The sequence below is a fragment of the Camelus dromedarius genome, chromosome 28, assembly GCF_036321535.1.
Source record: "Camelus dromedarius isolate mCamDro1 chromosome 28, mCamDro1.pat, whole genome shotgun sequence".
Lineage (NCBI taxonomy): Eukaryota > Metazoa > Chordata > Mammalia > Artiodactyla > Camelidae > Camelus > Camelus dromedarius.
This window is the reverse complement of record NC_087463.1, coordinates 20,224,673-20,251,716: the sequence shown is the minus strand read 5'-3', so window position 1 is coordinate 20,251,716 and position 27,044 is coordinate 20,224,673. Positions and strand designations below refer to the sequence as shown.

Here is a 27,044-nt window from a genome sequence, read left to right as displayed (position 1 = left end):
TATAATATTTGATTTCTTTAAAATGGCACAGAAATGACAACTGATAAAGAAAAAAGAAAACCTGATAATTTAGACTTTGTTGAAATTTAAAATTTTCTGCATGAGAAAAGTCACCATAAAGAAAATGAGAAGTCTTAAAAAGGAAAGTGTTCTCAAACTTAAGAAAAATAAATTATTAAGAATTACAGAAGATAAAAAAAAAAAAAAAAAGAAAATGAGAAGTCACTGCTAGACTAGAATAAATCTAAACGTACGTGCCTAACCAGCCACTTTTTTCAACACCTGTAAGTAATGCCTAAAAATTAATAAGAAAAATACAAACAATTAAAAATTAGCAAAAATAAATGAGGCTACTCACAGAGGGAACCAAAAGGACATACTAGTAATAATTACGAAAAAATGTTTAGTCTCACTAATTAGGGATATAGAACTTACCACTACTATTGTATGTAGGTGTGAATGTAGACTTATCTTTAGTTGTATGTTTTCTTTTGAATGTACTGCTCTTAATTACCTTTCATTTGTATAATCATACATAAAGTCAAATCAACGGTAAAACATTTATTTACAATAAAAATTTAACATCTACTTTTCCTACTTCTGTTAAGTGCTATTGTTTTAAATGTTAATTAACATCACAGACTAAAAACAGCTAACACAAAAATATTTTCTGCTTGCCACCTCATGTCATGAGAATGCTAACAGAGAATGTCTATGTTCAGCTATAACTCCAAATAAAATAATACTGTAACTAATTACCTGAGAAAGAAAAGACATATGTTATGCACCTCAGGGGGGAAAAAAAGACTAACATTTTCCAGACAATTCATTATCTTGGCTAATCTTAATTTTAAAAGTTATTCATTATAACTGTGATGAAATTAAGATTTCTTTCAAGTTTTTATTTTTAATGGCATAGCCAAAACTGACTTTAATATTTCATAGATTGTGGACATGAATGTAAAATATCCTGGTATTAAATGCTTGAGAAATCCAAATCCAAATACATCAGAAAAATGGGGAAATCACAAAGAAAAATAAAACTCAAGATACAAGATTTTAAGCATTTGCTTTAAAATAGTGACTACATGGCCGAAGAATTAATTCAGTACCTATTATTGCAGAGAAAATAACCCAGAAAAATCAGGACTAGACTGAACTAGAGAAACCAGGGCTTGACGTATGCCCAGGAAGAAGTTAACTCAATTATACAAGCTACAAAGACTTATAGCCTTTAACTACTCTTAATATCTTAACTTGAAAATGACTTAACTTGGGCTCCTGTCTGAAATAATGTTTTTGAAATTAATATGCAAATGTACTTGTCCCTGGGCACATCATATTTCTCCTGAACTCTGACCCTGTTCAACCTCTTGTGTCCTTTTGGATTGGGCGTTTTTATCTCTTCTGTTGCTCTGACTGGTCTTCATTCCAGCCATTATCTACAGCTGGCCTTTGTGACCTCCTTTCTCTCATTAGTTTATATAAGCTCACTTTGATCTTTCTCTTGTTTTTAAGTGGAAGTTAATAATTAGTATCTCATTGAATTACAAGGAAGATTAACAGGAGGATGCATGGAATACCTATCATGCTGTTAAGAATATAGTTGGTGATTTTATTAGGGTGCTAGGCTATGTTAGCCAAGTTCTCAGCAATCTCATACCACAAATATTTACGAGTCAGTGGGGGTGCAGTAGTCAGTTCCACACAGTCGCTCATTAGCCCAAGCTTGAATGAGACTCCACCGTCTCATAACCACAGCATCTGGTTGCCTAAGAAAGGAAAGAGAAAGAGAAAAGAATTATCCATAGGTCTTTTATTGCTTCTGTTCTGAGGTGATAGACATAACTTTACTTACATTTTATTAACAAAGTGAGTCACATAACCCTGCCCAGTTGAAATAGGAATACTCATAAACCTTAGTATGTCTACCACAGTGATAAAAAGATTTTAGTTCCTTTTTATCTTCCCTTATTTCATGTCCCAATCATAGCCATTTCAGTTTACTAATTATCCAGAAGTTAGGGGTACTTTATGAAGTCCTACAGAATTAAAGCTACATTTTTCTTAGAGCAGTGGGGTGGAAGGGAGGGTGTCGTGATAACAATTGCAGTTCTGTCAGTCTGGAATCACAAAGTGCCCACTTGGAATCTTTACTCGTAATTTTTGCAGGTATCTCAACTTCAGTATTTCCAAACCCACCTTTGACACTCCCTACACAGGAAATCTCTCTTGAAATCCAATTAGCCTTCAAGCTTTGTCAGTTCTGTTTCTGTATTACTCATTGCATCCCTTTCTGGGGACCGTGATTATCTGAGTGCTGGGATGCAACGGCACCTTCAGGTGGGCGATAAACTGTCATGGTAGATGCGAGAAATTGAACCACCACTTCAAAGCCCTGGAGTCGTGGATGCTTTCAAGCACTGATTAGAAAAATTATTTCATTAAAAACTTATATTATATTAACTAATAAGATAAAAATAAATATAAATTAAATACAGAAGTAGACACTGAGATTGGAAATAATAGATGATACAGAGTCCCCAAGATATTTCAGCTGGAACATTTCAGGAACTTAATATTTTTCCATTCGTAGTATCCTTGCTTCTACATTTAAGTAAGTAGACAAGGTTTTAAATAGGTTGACACAAATATAGAGTACCTTTTTTGAAATGAATATTGAGACAGTGTCTATAACATTTAAAAAATAAAGACTTCAAGGTGCAGTCTGTAACCTTCCACTGTTACTGCTCTACGAGGAATTATAAACATGCCTATGGAATAAAGGAGACCTGTTAAGAGATTTCAAGGCATTCATTATTTTTCCTTTTATAAATAATCTCTCAAACTAAAAGACAAAAAGGAAAAGAATCTCTGACTACGTTCTCTGTAGTAATGTTACCACTCACAGCCCCAAAAGCCTCATTCTACTGCTGTTTCACACTGAGGTTTTGTAGAATTTGCTTGCTTCATACATTTAGATCCCAATATAAGAAGTTAGACGTGCTTCTTTAAATTGATAAAGAGAGATATGTTATCTTATTTTTAAAGTAGTTTTTTTAAGAAACCGTGATTTTAGGAGTTTTTCTTTTTTTTTTTTAAACTTTGAAACTTTCTGATTGTCGCAAAGTGTGTCTTTTGATATATTATTTTGGCCAAGCCTACACAATGGTTTTCTGAAGATGGAGCCATTATATTAATTGCCATCTGCTTTTCTCTATGAGAAGCTGGCTTAGTTGAGCTTAGTTTCAGATTTCCACAAGCCTTTCAGAATACATTATATTTTTATAAGTTTTCACAGATGGAATAATTATCTTTATGTAACCAAGAAGAGGTCATAGAAAAGACAATTTCTAATTAGATTCAGTTACAAACTGTATAAGTGCATAGATTATAATATTTTTCATCCCTTAAGTCATAATTAGTCTTCTTTGAAAGCATAATTGTTCTGAGTCACAGTGGGATCATTTTCAGTCTATATATGCTCATGCAATATCACATATTGCTTCAAGCATGACAGTATTTATTTGTCATAGTCACTTAGCATGCTTGGAAAAAAATAATGACATTCAATTCCTTTGAAGATACATGCAGAACACATACAATAGGAACAGTGTTTCCTACACTGTGTCTGCAGTAGTCATTTATAAAGTTTTTATATGTGCTTGTAGTTTGAAGAAATAACAATAGCTAAATACTTTGAAGTTTAGAAATAAAGAAATCATTAGATCTTTACTACCCATGTGTAGCTAACTATTCTCATAGAGTTAGTTCCAAATACTTACACAGGACATACTAAGTGTCAGACAATATTCTGGGCTCATCAACTCATTTAATCAGGATAACAAGCCTAAGGGATAGGCCGTTTTATCATCCTTTTTCATATGACACAACTGAGGCACCCAGAGGTTAAGCCATTTGTCCAAAGTCATACAGTTAGTGGGTGGCGGCGGTGGTCTAGTCATAGTCATCCTTGCTCCACAGGTGGCGCTCTTCACCGTGCAGCCTTTATGACCCTGCATCTCAATAAAGTCAGGAAACAGTAAACTCTTGATCTTCACTATGGTGCTACATAACCTTCAAGTATGTAAAATAGTTTTATAATTCGTTATAAAACTATATGTATATATGTATTAACTAAATAAACATTAAAACCAAAACACAGAAATGCATGTGTATTTTAATTTACTTATAATTCCTCAATTCAGAGCTGGTTTCTGTCTGCATTTAAGGACATAGTCTTCCAGGCCTTATTCTCTGAACTTGTCCATATTTTTTTTCCTTTAATTAATGAAATTATTTTCTATGTATTTAATTTCTTTCTTTCACCTAGCCAGCTTTCTTTCACCAAGCAAAATAGAAACATACAGCATATTTCCGTTTCATTGAATGACTACGGCACCACATTTAATGGCCGAATAACATTATGTTAATATGAATTTTGAAATTTGTTTTTATTCACTTATTTCTTTGTCAACTGTGAGAACAGTTTTGTGTATCTTCTCCAAACGAATAGATTTAGGGTATTCAGGGATTTTCCAGTGTTTTTAAATTATACAATAATATACAAATACAGACAGATATGTGAGGGTTTACCTCCTGAAATAATATGGTATTATTTTTATATATATTAGAAATAATATATTTGTGCATGTTACATGTTTTTACAAGAACATTAAAATAAAAAAAATTGTAATGAAAATATTTTACTGAAGTCACACATTAAAAAAACTGTTAGAAATAGCCTATAGACATGCAATGGCTAAATTAAAATTAGATTACAAAAATAATAAAGATGGTGAAGTGGGTACAGCTTAGTGGTAGAGTGTATGCTTAGCAAGCACAAGGTTCTGGGTTCAATCCCCAGTACCTCTGTTAAAACAAACAAGCAAACTTAATTACCCCTCCCACCAAAACAAACAAAACAAAACAAAAGAAAAAGTTTGAAAATAAAAATGGTAAAGACGTCATTAAGTTCTATACATATTAACTGCATTGGCAACATGTAATGTGAAATGTGATCTGAAAGGAATTTAGGCAAATCTTCAGTACAGAGGCATTCAGAGATTTACCCTTGAAATAAGAAGAAGAAATCATATTTTGATAGCTTGTGGAAGCGGAATAAAAGGTGGGATACCAGATTTTTGAAAGAGCAATTTGCCAGTGTATATTTCATCAAATGGAATCTGTCTCTTCTCATTCTAGAATATTTTGTATGGTCAGGTTCAATCTTGTCAATGCTTAGCACTACAAATATGGTGTTCATTAATCCACAGCCGTCCCCACTGCTCCAGAACAGAGTTCACAACAGCCCCTCGGGATAGAATGATGCCATATTCTGGGACACCACACAAACAGTGAACGCGGAAGGCTGCTGTATTAAGGAGGGCTCAAGAGACTCATATGCAGGTGTTCTGACGCTGTTGCTTCAACTGCAGCATATGCTTTTAACTCCACAGTAAATATGCAAAATATGTCTAATGAGAGTTTATAAATGGGACAAAGAAAAGGTCTTTTATATTCAAAGTCTATGGGAAAAGGTTTAGTGTGTGGTTAATTACAATTTTTGATTCAGAAGTTGTCTTTCTTCCTTCTCACTTATATATACAAGCTGTAACCGCTCATTTCTTTCTGTATTCCTGATAGCAGTTCCGAGAAAGCCATTTGAAATCCTCTAGTTACAATGTCACTCTTAAGAGATTGCCAAGTTTCTCTTGATTTTTAAGAGATCACAAATAGGATTAAGTTTCTAAACTCACCCCATCCACGTTTCCCAGCTCCAATTTTTATCTTCCCACATACAGCCACTAAATCCATCATTCTGTCTTACTGTTTCCCTTTTTCTTTGTGATCTCAAGAATCTTTAGAATAAGAGGGAAAATGATGGCCTAAAAGGAGATGATAGAAAACATTTTATGTCTATTTTCAAGACTAGCCCAAATATTAAAATACAATTTTATATAGATCTTTATTCAACTTAAATAACATGAACTGTCAGTGACAGATGTCATATGCAGTATTAGATGCCTATACATTTTCATTCTTCCATTCAGTAAAACACAGTGTACATTGTACACTCTATGCTTTTAAAATTAGATTTCCAGTCCTACCTCTGTCTGGTAATATGCAGGTCATTTTAAATTTCTCCATATAAATTTCTTCATATGTGAATGTAATATAGTAGATGAAATACACTTTTCTATACTAAAATCATGTGATTTTTACTTGGATATAATATGTTGATGCTTATGATAATGTTATTCAAATAATAATGTAATTATTGTATAATGTAACATTTTGTTAATGCCAATGCCATTTTATTTTTATACATTATGTAGTTTGAAATATACTGTACTCTACATTTTATTTACTATTTAAAAAATATGCCTAGATACTGGCAATGGGATGAAATCCAAACACACTAACATGAGATACATTAACATTTTTTCCATATTGAAATATTATGCAGTTTTGTATCCATGTATTCACCTGGTTGGAAAATAGAACCAGGATTGCAGATGTAGAGCAGAAATGTCACTGCCTGTTCCTCTAGGGCCCATTTCAGACATAGTAATTGATAGCAGTTTTCCTTATTAGCCTAAACTCAGCCCTGAGTATTTCTTTCTGGCACTGCTGACAGCTGCCAACACTCTTCAATCAGAAGTGGACCATTACTTGAAATATTTTCTCTACTTCCCCTGAAATGCATGACCATTATAGAAAATTTGGAGTATAGAAGAGTGTAAACAAAGCCACAATATTTCATCATTCAGACATGCTTACTGCCACTGTTCATTCTTCTATTTTTATATTGAGGTTCAAATAAAAGCATATTCATATATGTTTTGTTATGATATAGGATTATATTTCAACTTTAAATTTAATTGTGAAATATTTCAATCATACACTTAACCTGAAAAAAAATAACATATGGTAGAAAAAAATCACCCAGAGTTAATGAATGTTATTATTTGACATCTTTACTTTAGATAGTTTTAGAGGGAGGAAAATGTAACAGATATTTCTAAACTTCAAACTTTAAACCAGTTTCTCTTTCTCCTATCAAGGTAATTACTGTAATACATTTTCTGTTATTTTTCTTTTTCTAGACTTATCTTACAAATTCTATTTATGAGAATAGTCACATAGGGCATCATCTTATAATTTTGAAACACTTCTATAATTGGTATCATATAGTACCCTAACTTGAACTTTGTTTTTCATATTTTTTTTCCAGTTAACCCAACTTATATTTGCCTCTAAGTGGACAAATTTGAAAGTTTCTCTAGGAATCATACAGTAGAAAATAGCTATTAGTTTATAGATTAAACTAACTTCTAAATATACTAAATTTGGATAAATTGTCTCCACAATAGTTGTCTAAATTTTCAATTTCATCAGCATTGTACAAGAATTGTGTTTTCTATACATTTTCTGTACATTCATCTAGAACAATATCTTTCTTAAAAACCCCTCACTTTTTTTTTCTCTCAAATCAGTGACATGTTGAAGAAACTAGATCGATTTTTTAGTAAATAAGTGCTGTTTAAAATTCAGTGTGTACGTGGATCTCACACATAGTGTGATAAAATGCAGACTCAGGGTTAGGGTACCTGGAGTAGCTCAAGATTCAGCATTTTTAACAAAATGCTGCTGTTCCTCAGACCACAAGGTGAGTAGAAAATCTGTAGAAAGATTCACAAGCTGGATTTGTTTGTTTGTTTTGTTTTCATTTACTTTATTATTTTATCGCAGGTTAATTTCCTATAACCTGGAAATTAGCTTTCAAGGTTTTTGGTAGAAAAACTTTATAGATTGTGTTATTTACATCATTTTGTTGGTATGATCAGTGTCATGTATATGTGATGTTTGAAATGGAAAAGTCAGTAGCTTAAGTTTTTTGTTTTAACATTTGAATACTAAAAGGTACCTTTCATCCCCGTCTTACATGTTATCAACATTCAGCCATTTTTACCCAAGCACTGTAACTTTTCATTTATTTTCTAAAAATGGCTTTATTTCTTTGTTAAGATGAAAAAAACATTTCTTTCAAGCCTTATGCAGTATAAAAATATCCTCAACAGACTTTCTATTCATAATGTGTTTTATTACATCAGTCTAACTGATTTTTAAATTCCCTGGGTTTTAAGCTGAATTGTCATTTTGTCTATTTAATTAGCTATGTAAATACCATAATTTGAGAAATTGGATGAGAAAACTTAATTCTATTGAAAAAGGGGAGAACTTTGGCATTTTTCCTTGGCTTGTTGGTTGTTTTAATGGGGTAGTTTGAGTTTTACTGAGATAGAAAAGAATAAAGCAGGTTAACATTTTAGAAATATCTGTCTCAATGTCATTCATCAATCAAGGAGATTTCCAGATCAACTTTTCAGTCTTTGGGCAGATTTATGACTACGGTTTAAAAAAGACAGTGACTGAGCAGAAATTTATAATTATTCCATTCAAATTATTGCTGAACCACAAAATATAATTTAACTTATTTGGAAGATAAATTAAATGTATATTTTGTTCCATTTTTACAGATATGAAAGTTGTAGCCTGTCTTTAGCAATTATGTAAGAAAATGTTATTTTTAAATGTCAAAAATTGTGTTTTGTTTCTTGTTTTTTAGGACTCTGAAAGATTCCTAAGAGTTAAAAAGATTATAAGAGAACATAAGATTTTTATTTGCAACATACTGTTTCTTCTGAAGAGAACCGGTTGGAATCAAAGAGCAGAATGAATCATTGCTCCTTGCTGCCTTTTATGTTGGGAATTCCTCTCCTATGGCCTTGCCTTACAGCAATAGAAAACTCTACAACAGAGGAAGTTAAGCACTCGGCAGGACCTCATCTGAGAGTGAAGCGTGGCTGGATGTGGAACCAGTTTTTTGTACCAGAGGAAATGAATAAGACTAGACATCACATTGGCCAGGTACTGATTTTCTGGAAGTGTGACAGGGAATAACGTTGTAAATCTTAACGAATGAGTTGAGGAAGTTCTGGGTTGGATAACTTCTCCATTTTCTTAGTGGAACCACTAGAAAGTTTCAGACCCCGGTGTAATTGATGGTTTCGCATTTGCAAGCACCTAAAATATTCACAAAAGTTGAGGAATAAGGAAAACTTTGGTTTTCAAATTTTACTTTCAACTCTCATACGAAAATGCAGCAGTTTATCAACATCTGGAAATTTGATTGTGTTACTTGTAGCAATGGATCAGAGCAACCACACTGAGAACAGTAATGTTTACCAGCAGTATTGAGCCTGATTTCCCATTATGCTAAGTAGGTGTGGATGTACCCCTCATTAATTTTTAATGAAGCAGATTAATAGCAAATCCTTTTTCAGTTTTATGTTGCTTCAAGAGCCTACACACTTCATTTAACTAATGAAGTTGAAGTAAAATGAATAATTATTTCACTTTCTTATAAGAATATATTTTAAGAAAATTTCCTTAATGAGACAGAGTATTTCCTATTTGTGTTTTTGATTTTTATTATTATTTGATTTTCTTTAAACAGAAGTAATTATAATATCATGTCCATCTCTGTAAGGGTCTTTCTCTAGATGAATGAACTGAAATAAGTTTAACTGCTAATTGACACTAAAATTTAATTGGGCCCAAAGTGTGCAACAACTCAGCATTCATGAGCTCTCTTTTTCTAGACCTTTCAGGAGGGCTGCAGTGTTAGTGTGATGTCTGGATTCCACAGGAGTCCATCTATCCCATCAGCTGAGTATATATGAGAATATTCAACCAAACCTTGGTTAAGATTTTAGGCAAACAGATTTCAAACACGTGTGTGTGTGTGCATGCCTACTGTAAGTAATGTTTCTCATTCTTTTTTATTTTCTAAGGTAACTCCAGGTAAACCACAGGCAGAATAGCATAAATGAGGTCCACTCTTAAAAATGTCTGCTAGTTAACTGAATCTGTAGCCGTATTCACAGTGAGCTCCATAGGCCCTCCCACCATTGAAGAAGGTGGCAGGTGGCTTAGTGGGCAAGGCTGTGCAGGGAAGTGCATCAGTGCAGTGAGAACCGAGACTACCTCAGGGGCTAGCTCACATTTTCTAGTTTTTGTTCTTCTGCTCCCTACACAAATCTCCCACTTTCTTTTTTCACATTGTGATTGGTTTTGCTTCGTTTTCTTTCTATGAAAATACTGTAACATATTTTTTCCTCTAAACAACCTCATTAGGCTTAAACAACATACAGATAACTGGTTTAAATGAGATTAATAATTAATACTTACATGCTTGTAATGACATAACTCGTGAAAATAAAATATAGCTGATGTGTCCAAGATAACTTTCTTTTTTATCTATTTGTTAAAAGATTAAATTTGGAAAGCACAGTTAAGAAACAATTTAAAGTCGTATTGATTTGCCAAATTGATAGTAACTTACCTAATTGGAAAAATATTTTTGAATAAATATAGAATATTTTATAATACTAGAATCCATGAAATTGACATGTGTTTAACTTAAGCATTTTGTGACATTAAGAGGCAAATGTTCAAATAATTTAATTTTTTTCCTTAAATCTGGGTCTTTAAAAAGATCAAGCTCACTAATCTATTAAAATTAAATTGAATATAGTTGGAATACATTTATGAACGCCTAAATCGACTTACCTTCCTTCTAATGTTGAATCAGATTTTCAAACTACATTCAAATGATATTTAGAAACCAGGGGCCATACACTGTTTTCATTTGATATATTTATTGGAGAATACATTTATTTTCCTTAATTTCTTATCGTTAGGACATGGAGACTTCATTTTTATCTTATGAGTAATGAAGGACTATCAAATTTACAAAGCTTTAACTCTTTTATTATCTTTTTATTATTCCCAATTTGTTTCTCTCATTGAATAGCACCGATATTCAGCATATTATTAAAATTATTAAGATTAGTTATTTTAGATATCTTCAGATATTCTCCACAATCACTTAAATGAATTTTATTAAGTAGTCGAGAATAATACACTGTACCCTGTACTATCAGAAAAGTTGTGAAATTAAGATTGTATTTCATGGTTAACCTTGCAAATTTTCAGAGAAGCTCTCACTCTGAAAAAGAACATATTCATAAATGGTGAATCCAGAAAGCCATGGATTCACATAATTAGGGGATCATGGCATGCTTCCTTTCTTTATGTAAAAAATAATTTAGATGTGAAAAATCATACAATCAGTGTTACCTATGTCATAATAACCCTTGTTTTGATATATAAAATTCAAATTTCTATTAACACTATGAATAATAAACAAATTTGCTTTTAAAAAGCAGTAGTGAAGGCAAAAGAAGAGATACATTTGAGAATTGAATAGAGTATGTTGGGAAGAAAGAGTTAGATCTAATTTGGCTAAAATTCAAGGACTGGAAGACCACTTTACATAGTGGTTTGCAGGGAGGATCTGAGATCAGACAGGCCTTTTGGTCTAAATCATAAATTTACCGTAAAATCTTGTGACTCTGTGAAAGCTGTTAAATCTATGAGTCTCATTATCCCCCTCTATTGAAAGTATTTATTACATCAATACTGTGTGTTTCACAGTGTTGTTACGGGGATTAATTGAAAAACCTAATATAAAACAATTTATAGATTTTATAGACGATTGACATTAGTATTATCTTCTCAATGTGCTCCCTAATTTTCTTACTAATATTTCCATGTTTTCTATGTTTTTAGCCTAGAGATAAAACATCACTGTTTACATGTATTTAGATCATTATTTTCCTATCTGTCTCTAGGTCCCAATCTAATATAAACATCTGAAAAGTATGGTTTTAGTAACTAAAAATGTAATCATAGAGTAAATGAGTAAACATGAACCAATTCGGTTGTGCATAATTTATAAAAGGGGCTTTGTTTTTCAATGGTTATAGTTTCTGATTGGAATTATTTATTTAGAATAATGAAATTTGTATAGCTCTTTGCGTTGAAAATTCAAAGACTCCTCTGCCTGTTGACAGATTTTAATCTTAAAATTAACATTTTACCGTATTTAATATAATATGGCGATTATATGAAATTATTAACCTGGGAAATAATGAACGGACCTAAAAATAAAATGATTAAAATGTTTGTGCCTATTTTAACATGTCTGGAAACTAAATTTATCCCTCTTTGTGCTTGCAGCTAAGATCTGATTTAGACAATGGGAACAACTCTTTCCAGTACAAGCTTTTGGGAGCTGGAGCTGGAACTATTTTTGTCATTGATGAAAGAACAGGTGACTTATATGCTGAGCGGAAGCTTGATAGAGAGGAACGGTCCCTCTACACTCTCAGAGCCCAGGTAATAGACACCACTACTGGAAAGGCTGTGGAACCTGAGTCTGAGTTTGTCATCAGAGTTTCGGATATCAATGACAATGAACCCAAATTCCTAGATGAACCTTATGAGGCCATTGTACCAGAGATGTCTCCAGAAGGTATTGCATATTAATTTACATCAAAGATATACCTATTAGCAATGAAAACAGATTTAAATTTTCCAAGCATGTTTTGGAAGTGAATATATTTTAAGTTCTACATTTGTAGTTCCTTCTGCAAATGTGTTAAGTAAAGTATTTGAAAAATTTGAGTATTCATTAAAATGTTGTAAACAATGCTATTATATGTTACTAAACTGTGTCCTTAAACTATAAGGTCAGTCTGCAAAGCAATGGAAAAAAGGTTAAACATACTTGAGTGACATATAAAATTCTTTAGCTTGTTCACTTATTAGTTTCTTCAATAGAATTTTCCCAAAACAAAAAATAATTTTGTATCTCAAAAAAGCACATTAGGTCATCCTGAAAGACACACATGTAAAAAGCAGGAGAAACCAGTGTATAAGACAAAAATCCTGTATGTGTCAAACAATGGAACATGGAAGCTAAAAGTAAAGCAAAGTGGTTGAAGACCTATGTGCAGCTGTATCCATTTTTAAATTCTTTTCCAAACTCAGTGTCATTTAAATAAATATTTTGAATATGATACTCATAAAAGAGAATTTTCATGAGATGTAAGAATTGACTACCTTGGAAATCAGAAATGTCTTTCCAATGGGGGAAAGTTTCAGTATGGTTATACAAAATTTGTACTCTCATTCTTTGTCACAAAATTTTAATAATACAACATACAGTAAAATTTAATTCATAATATTTACCTAGGTGTGCTAAACTTGAATGTGATTCAATAAGTCACTTTTAAATTATGCTAAAATGCTTTAAAACTGCTTTACCTAAACAATTTGATCCATTAGCCTACAAGTCTAAAAATGTATATTCCATTATATATTTTCCTGACTCTTCAATTTTTTAACATTCCAAGTAGCAATTTAAAGACTTGTTTCTAAATGTGTTTAGAACATGGGTTTTTAACAACAGCATGAACAAATTTAGTTGTGTAACATGTATCAAGACCAATTATCTTTAGATGTAAATGATACATTAATATTGTTCTATTTCATAGCTAGGCAATAAAATATCTTTTTTTCCCTTCCATCCTTATCATTCTGCTCCTCCTCCTTTTTTTCTTCCTCCTTCTCCTTCTTCAACAAGCATATATTATGGACTTAACATGTTCCAGGAACGTTTTTTGATACTGGGTATTCAGTTGTAAAAGAGATACATGAGGTAATTGCTAGTATGGAACTTGCACTAGTTATATACTATATATAACTATAACTTATAATAGTTATAATGTACGAACCATAAATATTTTAAATAAACCAGGTAATATTTGACATTGTATGCTATTAAAGTGTTAAGTGTGGGTAAAGTATAATGATGATTTATTGACTGGAGGAAGTGGGGACATTTTAGGAGGTGATACTTAAAGGAAATGATACAAAGAGGCCAGTCATGCCATGTTCCAGGGGAAAAAATTCCCATAGCAGGTCACCCTGCATATATCAGTATTGGGGTTATTGCCACATAGTGAGCATGTAGGGCATGGCAATGGATGAGATGCCCTTGGCAGAGAATGTTGGTAGAGACAAGAAAAACCTACAGGGCGACTGAACTGTTAAGCAGAAAGGAGTTGACTGGTAAATTAGAATAAATGGGATTGGCCAGTCATGTAAGAAAAGAAAGACATGAGAAGAGATGTTGTGAAAGAAGACATTCCCTAGCTGTGTGGAGTGCTGCTGTGAGGTCGAATAATATCGACAGAGAACAGAGTAGTGACTTTTGATTCAGTAAGTTCAAGGTCACTAGTAATTTTGGTAAGAGCAATTTGGTTGAATCTGTGCAACTTCAGCATGCTGGAGATTATTCCATTGCATGGATAGAAGGAGAAGAGTAAGTGCCAGTGAATTTAACCAACCTGAAAGATGCCGTACGACGGGGAGGAGACAGAGATGTGAGGCACTGGGCAGAGGGAGATAAAGGTTAAGGGGATTTTTGTTGCTGTTTATCATTGTTTAATCATTTATTGACATGGGAAACTTAATAGCACAGTTATATATTATAGAGAATGACCCAAAAGAAGAGTATTTTTGAAGCAAAATAAACGTGATATAACTGCTAGAAAACTGTTCTTAAGAAGGGAAGGAGCCATGAAGTCTAGGGCAATAGTAGAGGGACCGATTCAGGTCAATGCAATGATTGATAATAAACTAGTTAGTAAGTGATTGCTTCTATTTTATCAGTGAAGTATGAGACAAAGGCAGTAACTGAAGGCAAGGGAGAAAAATTCAGTTAGAGAAAAGGAAGTACAGCTAACAGCCATTTTGCAGAGTCAGAAAGTGAGCCCACAGAAGAAAATACAGGGTGCATGATACAGTATTTGTATTATGGCATCACATGAGCCTCGTGGTTGTTGATTTGATAGAGAACCCAAAGCACTGGTTTGATCTATACGATATTTGGCTACCATAGATCACTTTATGCTTTGCCATTAGAGGTGTGTGTACATATTTTCGCAGTCAACCTGTGTAATTCAGTACACCCTGAGGCAGTGCCAGGGTTCGGGCTTTGAAGGGAATCGTGGTGAAATCAATGAGCCCTTATTATATCAAGCAGAATAATGGTCAGCTGTTATCAGAAATGTCATCTATTATGGAAATAGAGGAATATCCCTATTACTCTGTCAACCACTGTGTTTCATATTCTATCATAAATATAAACTATGTACAAAATGTCCTTGCCACAGGTTGCTGACTTCCCTATTTCTCACATGATACAGAAACTAGTCTGCATATCAAAATGTTTACCATTCTGTTACATTTTTATGCTTGTGGGCCTCCCATAATCACTAGATGATAAAACATTCTGTGTGAAATACGAGACAACATCATCTAATAAAGTTTTGCTGTCAATAATGCTTTCAATCTTCAAGAATTATTTACAGTTTTGTAAGTTTTAGCACTTACTAACATTGCCACAGAAAACATAATTTATATTTAATAAAGTATTTTCTCATATTAATAATTATAATTTTATCTTATATTAATATATCATTATCTCATTATAATTTTCATAGCAAATGAAAAAATGTATCAGCAAATGCGTATTCCAGAAACTATGAAACTGTGATTTTTTTCTCAAGCACTAGATGCAAGTTTACAAACTGTATCACTTACATAAAATATGTTTTTCAAGACAGTATGTCTGATAAAGGGGGAAAGTCACATATTGTCTTCAATTTATTTTCATAAAGTCCTTTCATGAAATACAGCTTTAAGATGCTTATTTATTACTATTTATTTGTGTTACTTGACTATTTTTTGAAGATTTCTACAGTATTTAAATTACTGATTGGGAAAGTATAGAGGCCTACTTTTTTCTGTTGACTCTTTTAGAATAAAGCATTTAGAAAATATTTAAGAAGGTTTAAAATTGATTCATCTGTATCTAATGGATTATAATGTTAATAAACCTGAGACAGGAAAAAAAAAGAAAGATGGAAAAACTAAAGAAAATAAAATCAGTAATTAGAATGATGTACGAATTGAACATTAGTAAAGCCCTTCTGAATTTTACAGCAAATATTTACAAATCACGAGTATAAAGCAAGATTATATGCAATGAATTTTTGGAAATTCTCCTGCATATTTTTATCATCTTAATGTACTTTACACTTCTTTCTTCCATGGTACGTGTTTGATGAGACACACAGGGCACATGCTCACATACACACACACACACACACACACACGCACGCACAAATACGGAGAGTGAATCATTGGTTAGTCATCATGATTCATTATCAAGCAGTGTTTGAAACATTGAAACCTTGTAGAATTATTCTGATTCTATAGGATTGGTACTTACAACTGAAAAGTGTCAAAATTCTTCATGAGAGAATAATAATTATTTTCCCAGAAATTGAGCTCCCTAACAAACTCACATGAGAGAGTTATTCTGGATATATATTTAATATTATATTGCTTTTCTCCACTAAGTTTCCCAAGAGTTGGACTTTTTGTATTTTCCACACAAAATTATTTTATGTGACTCATTTCAGCAAATATTACATAAAATTGAGGACCACAATAATTAAAAGTTTTAACAGTTTTATTATTGCAGAGTAGAGTGGCTTCTTACTAGAGTTCTGAGTTTATAAAACTAGATTGTAATGAAAAACTTCATGATGCTAGTTGTGCAGAAAATCACAGCCTGTTTGATTTTGTGCCATTTGTGTTGCCCTTCTTATTGACATGGAACATAGTGTTTCAACAAGTGTGGATTTCCAACACATAATGCTGGATTCCATATTTAAACAAAAATAATTTAAAAATTCAATTAAAGCAATGTTTTAATTTCAGAATTAATTTTAAATGTACAAGTATTTATTTTCCATGAGTTTTATTGATTGTTACTGAATTTTAATGAGAAGGCTTACCTCATTGATATCTGGTAGATTTTGCTTTGCACTTAAAAAAAAGTCTTTAAAGCAAGTAGGCATTTTATAAATACAGGCCAAATAATTATGTGCATCTTCAACTTGATACTAAGTCAAGATAATTTCAATAATGTTTATTAATATTTTATTATCATTCTATAAGTTTTTGAAGTACAGGTCACTATGATTTTTGAAGAAAACTTTTCTAATTTCCTTTTGATTCCTCCACTAATAACACATCTTTGAAAGATACTTAATTACATCTTGTAATGGATTTTTTAATAGTTACAATTGATTAGGTCATGGATATACATATTTAAAATTATACGTTGTATATAGGAGTTAGGGCTATTTTGTATAAGGTTATATTATCTTGTCTATACAGAAAGATATTTGTTTTATAATTCAGAACAAGGAAGACTAGTCTTTCATTGCACATCATCATCTTGCTTGCTAAAGCAAGAATATCTTAGGGAACTGAATCCATTTTTCAATAAGACCACAGTCTTAATTTCTTTTAACTGTTTATTTCCTCTTCAGGAACACTAGTCATCCAGGTGACTGCAAGTGATGCTGATGACCCCTCAAGTGGCAATAATGCTCGTCTCCTGTACAGTTTACTACAAGGCCAACCATACTTCTCCATTGAACCAACAACAGGTATTTCTGAACAAAACAAAATGCAATTCAACATAGATCTAAGTAGACAAACATCAGAGCAAAAATTCTCTGCTTACAAATGTGTTATAAAGTGGATCTGATGTTTCAATAAATAAACAGGTTGTAATGTTAAACATTTATTTTTAATCTTTTGGCTGATTTTTCTAAGGTTGAGAGATTAGATTTTCCACATCCATACCATAAATGATTTGTGTATGGGGTATAAAACATATAGCAGGTAATTCTTACAAATTAATTTAAAAAGGCAGGTAACCTAATTTTAAAATATGGGGGAAAGACACTTACAAACAGTTGACAAAAGATGATATACAGAAAGCCTGCAAGCATATTAAAAATACTCAACCTTATTAGTCATTTTTGAAATGCAGATTAAAACCACAGAGAGTTCCATCTGTACACCCAACCAGAATGAGATTAAGTCCGAGTTTATGGTTGGCAGTAGGAACTTAAAAATATAATTCTGTATTTTATGTATTTTTGATTCACACGAATGCAATATTTGATTTTTATGTCCCTGCTTCAGTTTCTGCTAATCAGTTGAATCCTTTATAAAATAAATAAAACAAAAATTCTCTTTATTTATATGTATATGTATAAAATACATAAAAATTACATGGTACTGATTTATTTAACAAATATTGATTGTTTTGGTCAATACAAAGACTAAGCCCATATAAATGAGCTCATAGTCTCTAAAGATGAAAAGAACATGTAAGTACCTAACTAACGACCCAAGAATGTGGCAAGTGTCAATTGCTGTAAAATTTTGTGCTTGTTAATGAGACATATTATTTCCATTTTGATGACATGAAAAGCTTTAAAACATTAAAACATTTGTTGGATCTTTAAGCATTTCTTATTCATTCATTTAGCAAATATTAAATGTCTCAGTCTTTATTAATCAGTATTTCTTGTGAAAATCAGATTCTGAAAAATAGGATTTGACTGACTATATTCTTAATTCTCCCCAGGATAATACCTAGCTTCTATTATTCTGAATGCACAAGACAAAGTTATTTTAATACATGCAATGGATGCCTTAAGACATTAGATTTTTATTCTCTTACACAATCGTGGTTGAGAAGGGTTGAATATGCAACAAGCATTGTACAGCACACAGGGTTTACAGCAGTGCAATATTGCAACATTAAAAAATAATAAAAACCAACAGGGGCTCCTTTTACTTGGAACTTACAAATAAATATTAAACATTTGGCTATGAATAGATACGGAGATTCAGTTTGTGAATATCGTGATGTGAAATAAGCAAGGTTCAAAAGGAGAAAGAAAGTAAGGACTACTTCATATTGTGTGGTCAGTGCAGAATACAGTGACACCAGAATGCTGAGCTGAGCCTGGGACCAAGGTGAAGAGAGAGTGGAAGGCATTCTGGGTTATGGGAAGAATGTCTGGGAAGTTCCTGAGAAGGGAGAGTGCTGAAGCTGTTAGGACAACTAGACACCAGTGTGGGAAAGCACAGAGGAGGAGAGTGGAACATGGGGTGTCTGTGTAATAGGCACGTGCTGGGTCACACTGGATCTCCTTGACCATTTTAAGCACTGTCTGTTCCCCCAGCCCTCACTGGCTTTGTAAATATATTGAGCAAGTTAGTTAAAACAATTAATTGCATTAATGGAGGAGAGGCGGAGTGGGCAGCAAAATAAATGAGAGCCAAAACTCTGAAGCGGTAAGTTTTGGGGCGTATAAAAGGATCGAGGAATAAATATATATATAGACTGTGTTCATTCGGAAGGTAAGGAGAAAAGTTGAAAATGAAGTAGACAAAGTTCACTGAAGCCTCCATACTAATCTCTACACCTTTGGATATATATTTACAGAAGTTCTAAAACTATTCTCCTTCGCTAATATGAAGCATGATTCTCTTTTGAGTCACACTGAGGCTGCTATTAGTCAGCATTTGTTTACTATATTCAGTGGTTTCCATGCCGATTCATACAATAGAGAATAGCGATGAAACACTTTCGTCCACAATTAAAATCTCATCATAATGTGGTCTAATTTAGCCTTCTTTTTTTTTAACAGGCATCATATTTTTTACTAAACACTTTTTACTAAACGTATGTGAAGATTGGCCATTCACTTTATTACATTTGTGTTACGTGTTCCCTGAGTCTTTAGGATTATATCCCCCTCTCCTATGCACCATCTTAAATTTTTTCTAGTTCTTTTTTTTCTGGTAATGATTAATTTTTCACTAAATAATTTTATAGAAAGTGGACATTTATTACAACATTTATCATGGTCCAGTATAGGTTCAAATACCTCTGTTGGTGGATTATGAATAACTCTGAGTCAAAAACCAGCCCTTCTTCATATACCATGACTCAAAATAGATTTTAATATCCAGGTGCACATTTTTTGCATAAATTTTGCATAAATATTATAATTTACTCATGTACCCATAATAAACTAACTTCTTCTAAGTTTAGAGTTTAGAGGAAAACTTCTGGGGTAAAAATAAGACATCCTTCTCTCCCTGTGGTTTATCTTAACATAGTATTTTATTAAGGATCTACTAGTATTCATAGTACTATGATGACTATTCTCCACTCTAGGAAGAATTGGTGATTAATTTATCATTTTATTTTTTTTTCTCCAGGGCAGCATCTAGTACATTGTATTGATTCAAAATGTGTTAAAAGAATGATTTTATGGTTTCACTTGAATTCTTAAGAAGTTAACTAGGAAGATGCCATGGTTAATAGTGAAATAATAATTACAGTTTATTATATTTTTAAAGGAGTTATAAGAATATCTTCTAAAATGGACAGAGAACTGCAAGATGAGTATTGGGTAATTATTCAAGCCAAAGACATGATTGGTTTGCCTGGAGCACTGTCTGGAACAACAAGTGTATTAATTAAACTTTCTGATGTTAATGACAATAAACCTATATTTAAAGACAGTAAGTAAAAAAGCATCCTGCATTTTCATTATAATGTAAATATAAATGTGTTGAATATGTGCAGGTATTAGAATTTGCATCCTAAAAGTGCTACAACAGCACTAGAATTATATGAAATAAATTTAATTATTCTAAGGTGTGATTATCTTCATTAGTGTGAAAAGTCAAACACAAATGTAAGAGTCATATGTTATTTTTCAATTACTTCTGTAATAAATTACCACAAACTCTGTGTCTCCAAACAAATGTAGTGTCTTAAGAAAGTTTGGTATGGGTATCGCCAGGGTAATAAGATCAAGGTGTCTGCAGGGCTGTGTTCCTTTCTGGAGTTTCCAGAGGAGACTCCATTTCTTTGGATTTGGGTGTTAGCAGAATTCTGTTCTTTGTATTTATAGGATTGAGGGCTCTGTTTCTTTGATGACTGTCAGCAGGGGGACACCATTAGCTCTTGGAGACCTCTTTCTGGTTCTTGTACATAGCCCACCCATCTCAGAGGCTGTAAAGGATGTCAGATCCTTCTCACACTGCTGTCTCTCTGACTTAGAGTTTTGCCTCTACTCTTTTGCATTCATGTGATTAGAATGGGTTCATCTGGATAAACCAAAACAATCTTCACATCTCAAAGTCAGCTGATTAGCAATCTTAATTCTATCTGCAAACTTAATTCTCTTCCATCTCTTTAAGTGGCATATTGGTAAGTATTGAGGTATTAAGACATGGATATCTTTGGGGAATCATTCTTCTACCTCTATAGGTCAATTCTAATTTCTAATTTCGAATTCTAATTCAGACTGAATTGACAATCAGCTCTGCACAATTCCTCCTAGTTCTAGATGTTTTTGATGTTCTATAAGCAAATCCCGGCCCCCCAACACATGTCTCCTGATAATAGAAACTTATTTGAAGACTTTGAAGTCCTCTTTCCCTCTTGTTTTTTTCTCTCATATCCAGAATTCAATCCTTTGCACATCTTGTTGGCTCTGTCTTTAAAAATATCCATGATCTGAACATTGCTCCCGAACTCCGTTCTAGCACCTTGGATCATGCCACCCTCTTCACTTGTCCCCAGTGTTGCCATAGGCTCTCTTCTAGTCTCTCTGCAGCCACATTTGTTCTCCTTTGATCTATTTCCAGCAGTTTTAGTGATCTTGTTAAAATTCCATCAGATCATATCACTTAAATGTTTTACCACCTCAGAGGAAAAGTCAAAGGTCTTAGTATAACCTTCTGGTCCTAAATGATTTGCTCTCATCCCGTCCTGTCCCATTACCTCTCTGACCTCATGTGCTAGCTTCCTACCCTTTGCTCACTGACAAGCCAACACCAGGCCATTGACCTACTCTCCGTCCGTAGGATACTCCTGACACTCTGGCTTTGTGGAATTTTGGCTGCTCCTGAAATTCTATCTCCTCAGATACGCATTCCCTTACTTCAGTTCTTATCAAAATGTCACATTCAGTCAGGACTTTCTTGACGTCCTTATTGAAAATGTTAAGCCTTTCCACCACAACACCACCTTAGTACTTATCAGCATCATATTTAATCGTTTGCTTCATCCTCAAGAATATAAGCTAGCCGAGGCTACATACCTTTTCTTGTTACAGCCTTAACCTCAAGACAGTACTTCATGAAGGATTTGTGTTCAAAAAAATAATTTTTGAGGTATAGGAAATAGCACAAACTAAGTCTTGATTTAGCAAAGTGTTTAAAGCATCTGCTTTTAAATTTAGGGTAGTATCACTATTTTTTCTAGATTAATTTGTTGGCTATTTTAAATTTGTGCAATCAAATAAACAGTTCTTTTAATTTTCCCACAATGGAAGAAACATGGCAGCACAAACTGTTACTTCCTGAAAATAGCAAAATATTAGCAACATTAATGTAACATTTCTCCCACATTAAAAAAAAAAAAGAGGAAAATCTCGCAAGGCAGTCCATGGAGTGACATGATGTAAGCTTCCAAGTAAATCAAGAAGCCCTTTAAAGAAAAATTATATTGAACATGCTCCTTTTTTAATTATAAGAAGATTTGTTCTTTGGGATATTAACATATGTGATTATTTTGTACCTTTTAGCATAAATTACAAATAATTTATGAATCACTAGTTCTTTATAAGTTTCATGCAAATTACTTCTGAAAAGTAAAGAAAAAAGGCTTAGTTATTTATATTTATAAATAACTGCCATTATTTTCTCATGACCAAAACAATGGGGTCACCTGACTCCAACATGGTTTTTCTGCTACCAACCAACGTTTTTGAATCCACCTTTCTTTTTCATTCTACTGTGCTAATGCAATCCAAGCTCAGATTCTCAAAACCAAACTAATTGCTTTCAGATTCCCTGATTTTAATTCAAACATTTTTTATTGGTAATTTGAGGTATCAGAGACTGCTTGAGTGAAACTGAAAAACTCTTTTTATCACATTTACTTTAGCCTGATAGAAAGGTAATATAAAAACAAATCCATAATATTGAGAAGGTATGCAGATGAATAGAAATTTGGAAATTATATATACTGGTGAAAGAACTTCCTAAGATATATTAAGATTAAAACAATATATGCTCCAATAGGATGTGAAAGAAATGTTCAGATTGCAAAAATAAAGGGGTAAAGTACACACACACACCCATATGTATATATAAATGGTGGGGGAGGGGCAAAAGGAGAGAGAGAGAATTATTTAGAACAAGTAATTGGTGAGAAAGGTGAGTATGGATTTTCCTATGTTCCATAAATAAAAGGAGGGTGTTATAATTGGGAGTTTCTTATGCTAATTATCTGTGCAAAATAAGTGGAATTTTGTTTTTAAAGGTTTATACCGCTTGACTGTCTCTGAATCTGCACCCATTGGGACATCTATAGGAAAAATCATGGCCTATGATAATGACATAGGAGAGAATGCCGAAATGGATTACAGCATTGAAGATGATTCAGAAACATTTGACGTCATTACTAATAATGAGACCCAAGAAGGAATAATTATATTAAAAAAGGTAGATGCATTAAATTATTTGCTTTGCATAATAATGTAAAATCAAATAAGAAAGGCATATACTTATTTTGTGTAACCAGTTAGTCTTTGCTTTATTAAGTAATTAAAATAAGAGCCTGTGATTTATAGTTTAGGGAGCGAAGGAAAAAATATATGTGCTTCTTTTTAAATTTGAAAATATTTCATTCTTTGAAATATTACCGTATGTGGTTATTGTCTATGTTTTAGCATAAATTACAAGTAATAATCTACAAATGATTAGTGCTTTATCACTTTTATGCAGGTTACTTCTGAAAAATGAAGGAAAAAATCTCATTTATATTTATATCTATGTATCTCAAATATAACTGGTAAGAAAGTTATTACAGAGATCCTTGAATTATATTGTAGAATTTTTTTTTCAAGATTTTAATATAGAGGACAAACTTTTTGAAGATATATTAAGTAACAGGAAATTAATTCTGAACTCCATAAAATATTTGTGCTCAGAAAAGAATAATTTTAATCCTAAGTAAAAAATAGTTATTATTAACCAAAAACATTTTATTATAGATGTAAATGACAAAATATACATAGAGAGTTGCTGTCTACTACTTAATGATAATATCAGAGGGATCCAAGGACATAAATAGTAAAACCTGACTGAAAAGCAACTGAGATTTTATTTAATGGGTAATTTTTTTTTCCTGAGTAATGCCTCAGGTTACTGACACCATTTCTTCTGCATACATTGTATTTCTTTGTAGAAAGTGGATTTTGAGCACCAGAACTACTATCGTGTTAGAGCAAAAGTTAAAAACCGCCATGTTGCTGAGCACCTCAGGGAATACCACACTGAGCCTTACACCACTTTGATCAAGGTCCAGGTGGAAGATGATGATGAACCCCCTGTTTTCCTATTCTCATATTACATATTTGAAATCCTTGAAGGAAGCCCACTCGGATCATCTGTGGGCACCGTCTCTGCCACAGATCCAGATCAGAGGCAATCTCCCATCGGGTATGTCTGCATTGCATTAATGAATGAGGGAACACAGATTAGCTTGAAATAAGATTTCATATAAATATAACAAGAATATATCTATATCTATATTTCTCTCTATGGTACTTAAAAAAATTGCAACAATTTAAACAAGATAAAACAAAGTCTTACTATTAAGATGCAGTGAAATAAGTACTTGCAGACATGTACAAGAATAGGGCAGTCACCAAATTGCAACAGCTGATGCAATCAACTCTGGTAACTGGGGCAGAGAGGGGCGGGAAATGAAACCCTTGATTATGCCAAGTCAGAGCGGAAACCACACTGATCACAATGTGGTTCATCTAAACACTATTTAATTAAAATGACTTTAAAAAATTAACTAAGGTTTTACAGGATACCACTAAAGGATTTAAAAATGAAATAAGTCCAACAGGTTAGAAATAAATTTTTGTGTTACAGTTAAACAATATTTACCATCTATTAAAATAGTCTCATATTCAGGTACTATGCATTTTTTAATACTCACATTGTAGATCTGCATAGACATAAAAACAAAACCTGTTACATGTTTCCTTCTACCACCTTCCCTTACTCATCCAATTTCCATACCTCACAGTCCAGAGAATTACACGAACTTCCATGTACTTATTAAGATGCAGGTATTGCTTTGCTCTTTGGAAGGGCTACCAATACAAAGAAGGAGCGTCTTTAAATTTTTGACACAGACGATGCTCTCACTTTTCCAATGTAGTTTCTAATTATCAAAATGCTGCCTTCTAATATGTAGATATGGTTCCTATTTATTAGTAGCAAATTCAGTAATGAATACAATTACAAGTGTAGTATATATATATGTGTGTTTATATACAATTATAACCGTAAATTAATTGAGATTTTATAAATAGTATATCTATTAACTTATTTGTTTTTTAAAGAATACTAAAGAATACATAGTTTAAAAAATTCTTTTATGTTTAAAAGTGTTCATTATATTATCCTTCATAATAATAAATGGTGGAAACAATTTAAATATCTAATCTTAGCGGTGTAAATAAGGCAATGAATGATGAATGCATACAATGATGCTTATGAACGTAGCTAAAGACATGCATGATTTTTTAAATTATACAAAGTTATTATAGTTGTATGTTTACTACAAGTAAAATATTATGTAAAATATATGAGAAAAATAAGTGAGCCACACCCAAATATTAACACAGGTTGCATTTTAGAGTATCACTACTGGTGGTTACTTATTTTATTTTCTACCAAAAATATTTTGATTAATAATTTTCATCTCTATACTGAAATTAATTACTCTTAAAAATAGTTTGTGACAGCCTGCCAAAGTAATATCTTTCAATGTTTTTTATGGACATTCTTTCATTTAGAAGTACCTTTTAAATAATATTGTTTTCATATATTTGTTAGGATCACAGATTTTGTTTCAATGTGGTGTAGTTTGATTTAGCAAATGTTCAAAATATGTCATGAAAACAAAATTAAATGTATATTTAAAACAGCCACAAGAACACATTTCAGGAGAGTGTCCCTCCCACCCCGACCCCCCCCCCCCCCGTTTTCTTTTCTGGAACCAAAAGATCCAGAAAATATCAAATAATTTCAATCTGAGTTTTAATTTGATAATATCTCCTCCTTAATACTCACCCCATGGCAAAATATATAGAAAGCCAAGGAAATGACAGGGCAGTGTATTTTCCCCTCAGGGATGTTCCACTGCTTGGGGAAAAGGGATTAACACACAGTAAACAGTGTCTACTTAATTCCAGTAACTCATATTTCTCAGTTTTTCCTCTTGAGTGAGAATCACCTGTTTCTTTGAAGCATGGAGATTTCCAGGCTCATTTTCAGCTAGTCTTAGTTGAGATAAATGAACCGGTTTAACAAAGTACTCTTGTCATTGTCAAGGGCAGAAAAGCTTGAAAAAGTGTAAGATATGCCTTGTCATAAACTGTTATAATAAGCTATATGATAAATGCTTATGAAAATCAGGGGTGGTATGAAGGAAGAATGCAACATTTAGACCTGGAAATGAGACGATACAGTTGTTTTAAGGAGCCTAGTGTGTTAGGAATTAGAGCCTAGAAATTGTCTGTAATAAAAATCCCATCATAAAATTACAACTTCATAAGAAGGTTTCCTTAAAATTTCCATTTTATCCCATTCTCTGTATTACCATATTGTTTAAATTACAGATGCAAGGAATATAATCTTTTGCCACTACTGTGGATGATTTATTCTTTAGACATCATTACAGTTTCCTTTTTAACTAAACTTATAGTCAAATTTTGTAATGTTTTGTAAATAGGGGAGAAAGTCTGTATAGTCTTTTCTGTTAGAAAAAGAAAAGCAAGTTAAATCCAAACAAGAAAGCAATATATATATATATATATATATATATATATATATATAAAACATTAGAGCAGAAGCACTGAAATTAAAAAAAAATACAAAGAAATACTAGTGAAAATACAAAATACTAGTGAAAGTGATCAATCTAACCAGATGACCAAGGGGAAAAATAAGAGGGAGACTAGACAGAAATGACCACTATCAGAAATGAAAGAGGGCACGTAACTATTGAATCCATA

The 27,044-nt window shown here is 32.5% G+C and overlaps 1 protein-coding gene across 2 annotated transcripts in view; it reads left to right on the top strand.

The window, feature by feature from the left end:
• CDH19 (cadherin 19) overlaps window positions 1-27,044 on the top strand; it is a 67,833-nt gene that overhangs the window by 10,529 nt on the left and 30,260 nt on the right. For both annotated transcript variants that reach the window (XM_031441771.2, XM_031441768.2), the window contains exons 3-8: window positions 8,633-8,934; window positions 12,151-12,445; window positions 17,385-17,504; window positions 20,287-20,451; window positions 23,267-23,448; window positions 24,194-24,447. In XM_031441771.2, coding sequence (XP_031297631.1) covers window positions 8,740-8,934; window positions 12,151-12,445; window positions 17,385-17,504; window positions 20,287-20,451; window positions 23,267-23,448; window positions 24,194-24,447 — 1,211 coding nt within the window. In that variant the 5' untranslated portion in view covers window positions 8,633-8,739. The remainder of the gene's footprint in view (window positions 1-8,632; window positions 8,935-12,150; window positions 12,446-17,384; window positions 17,505-20,286; window positions 20,452-23,266; window positions 23,449-24,193; window positions 24,448-27,044) is intronic.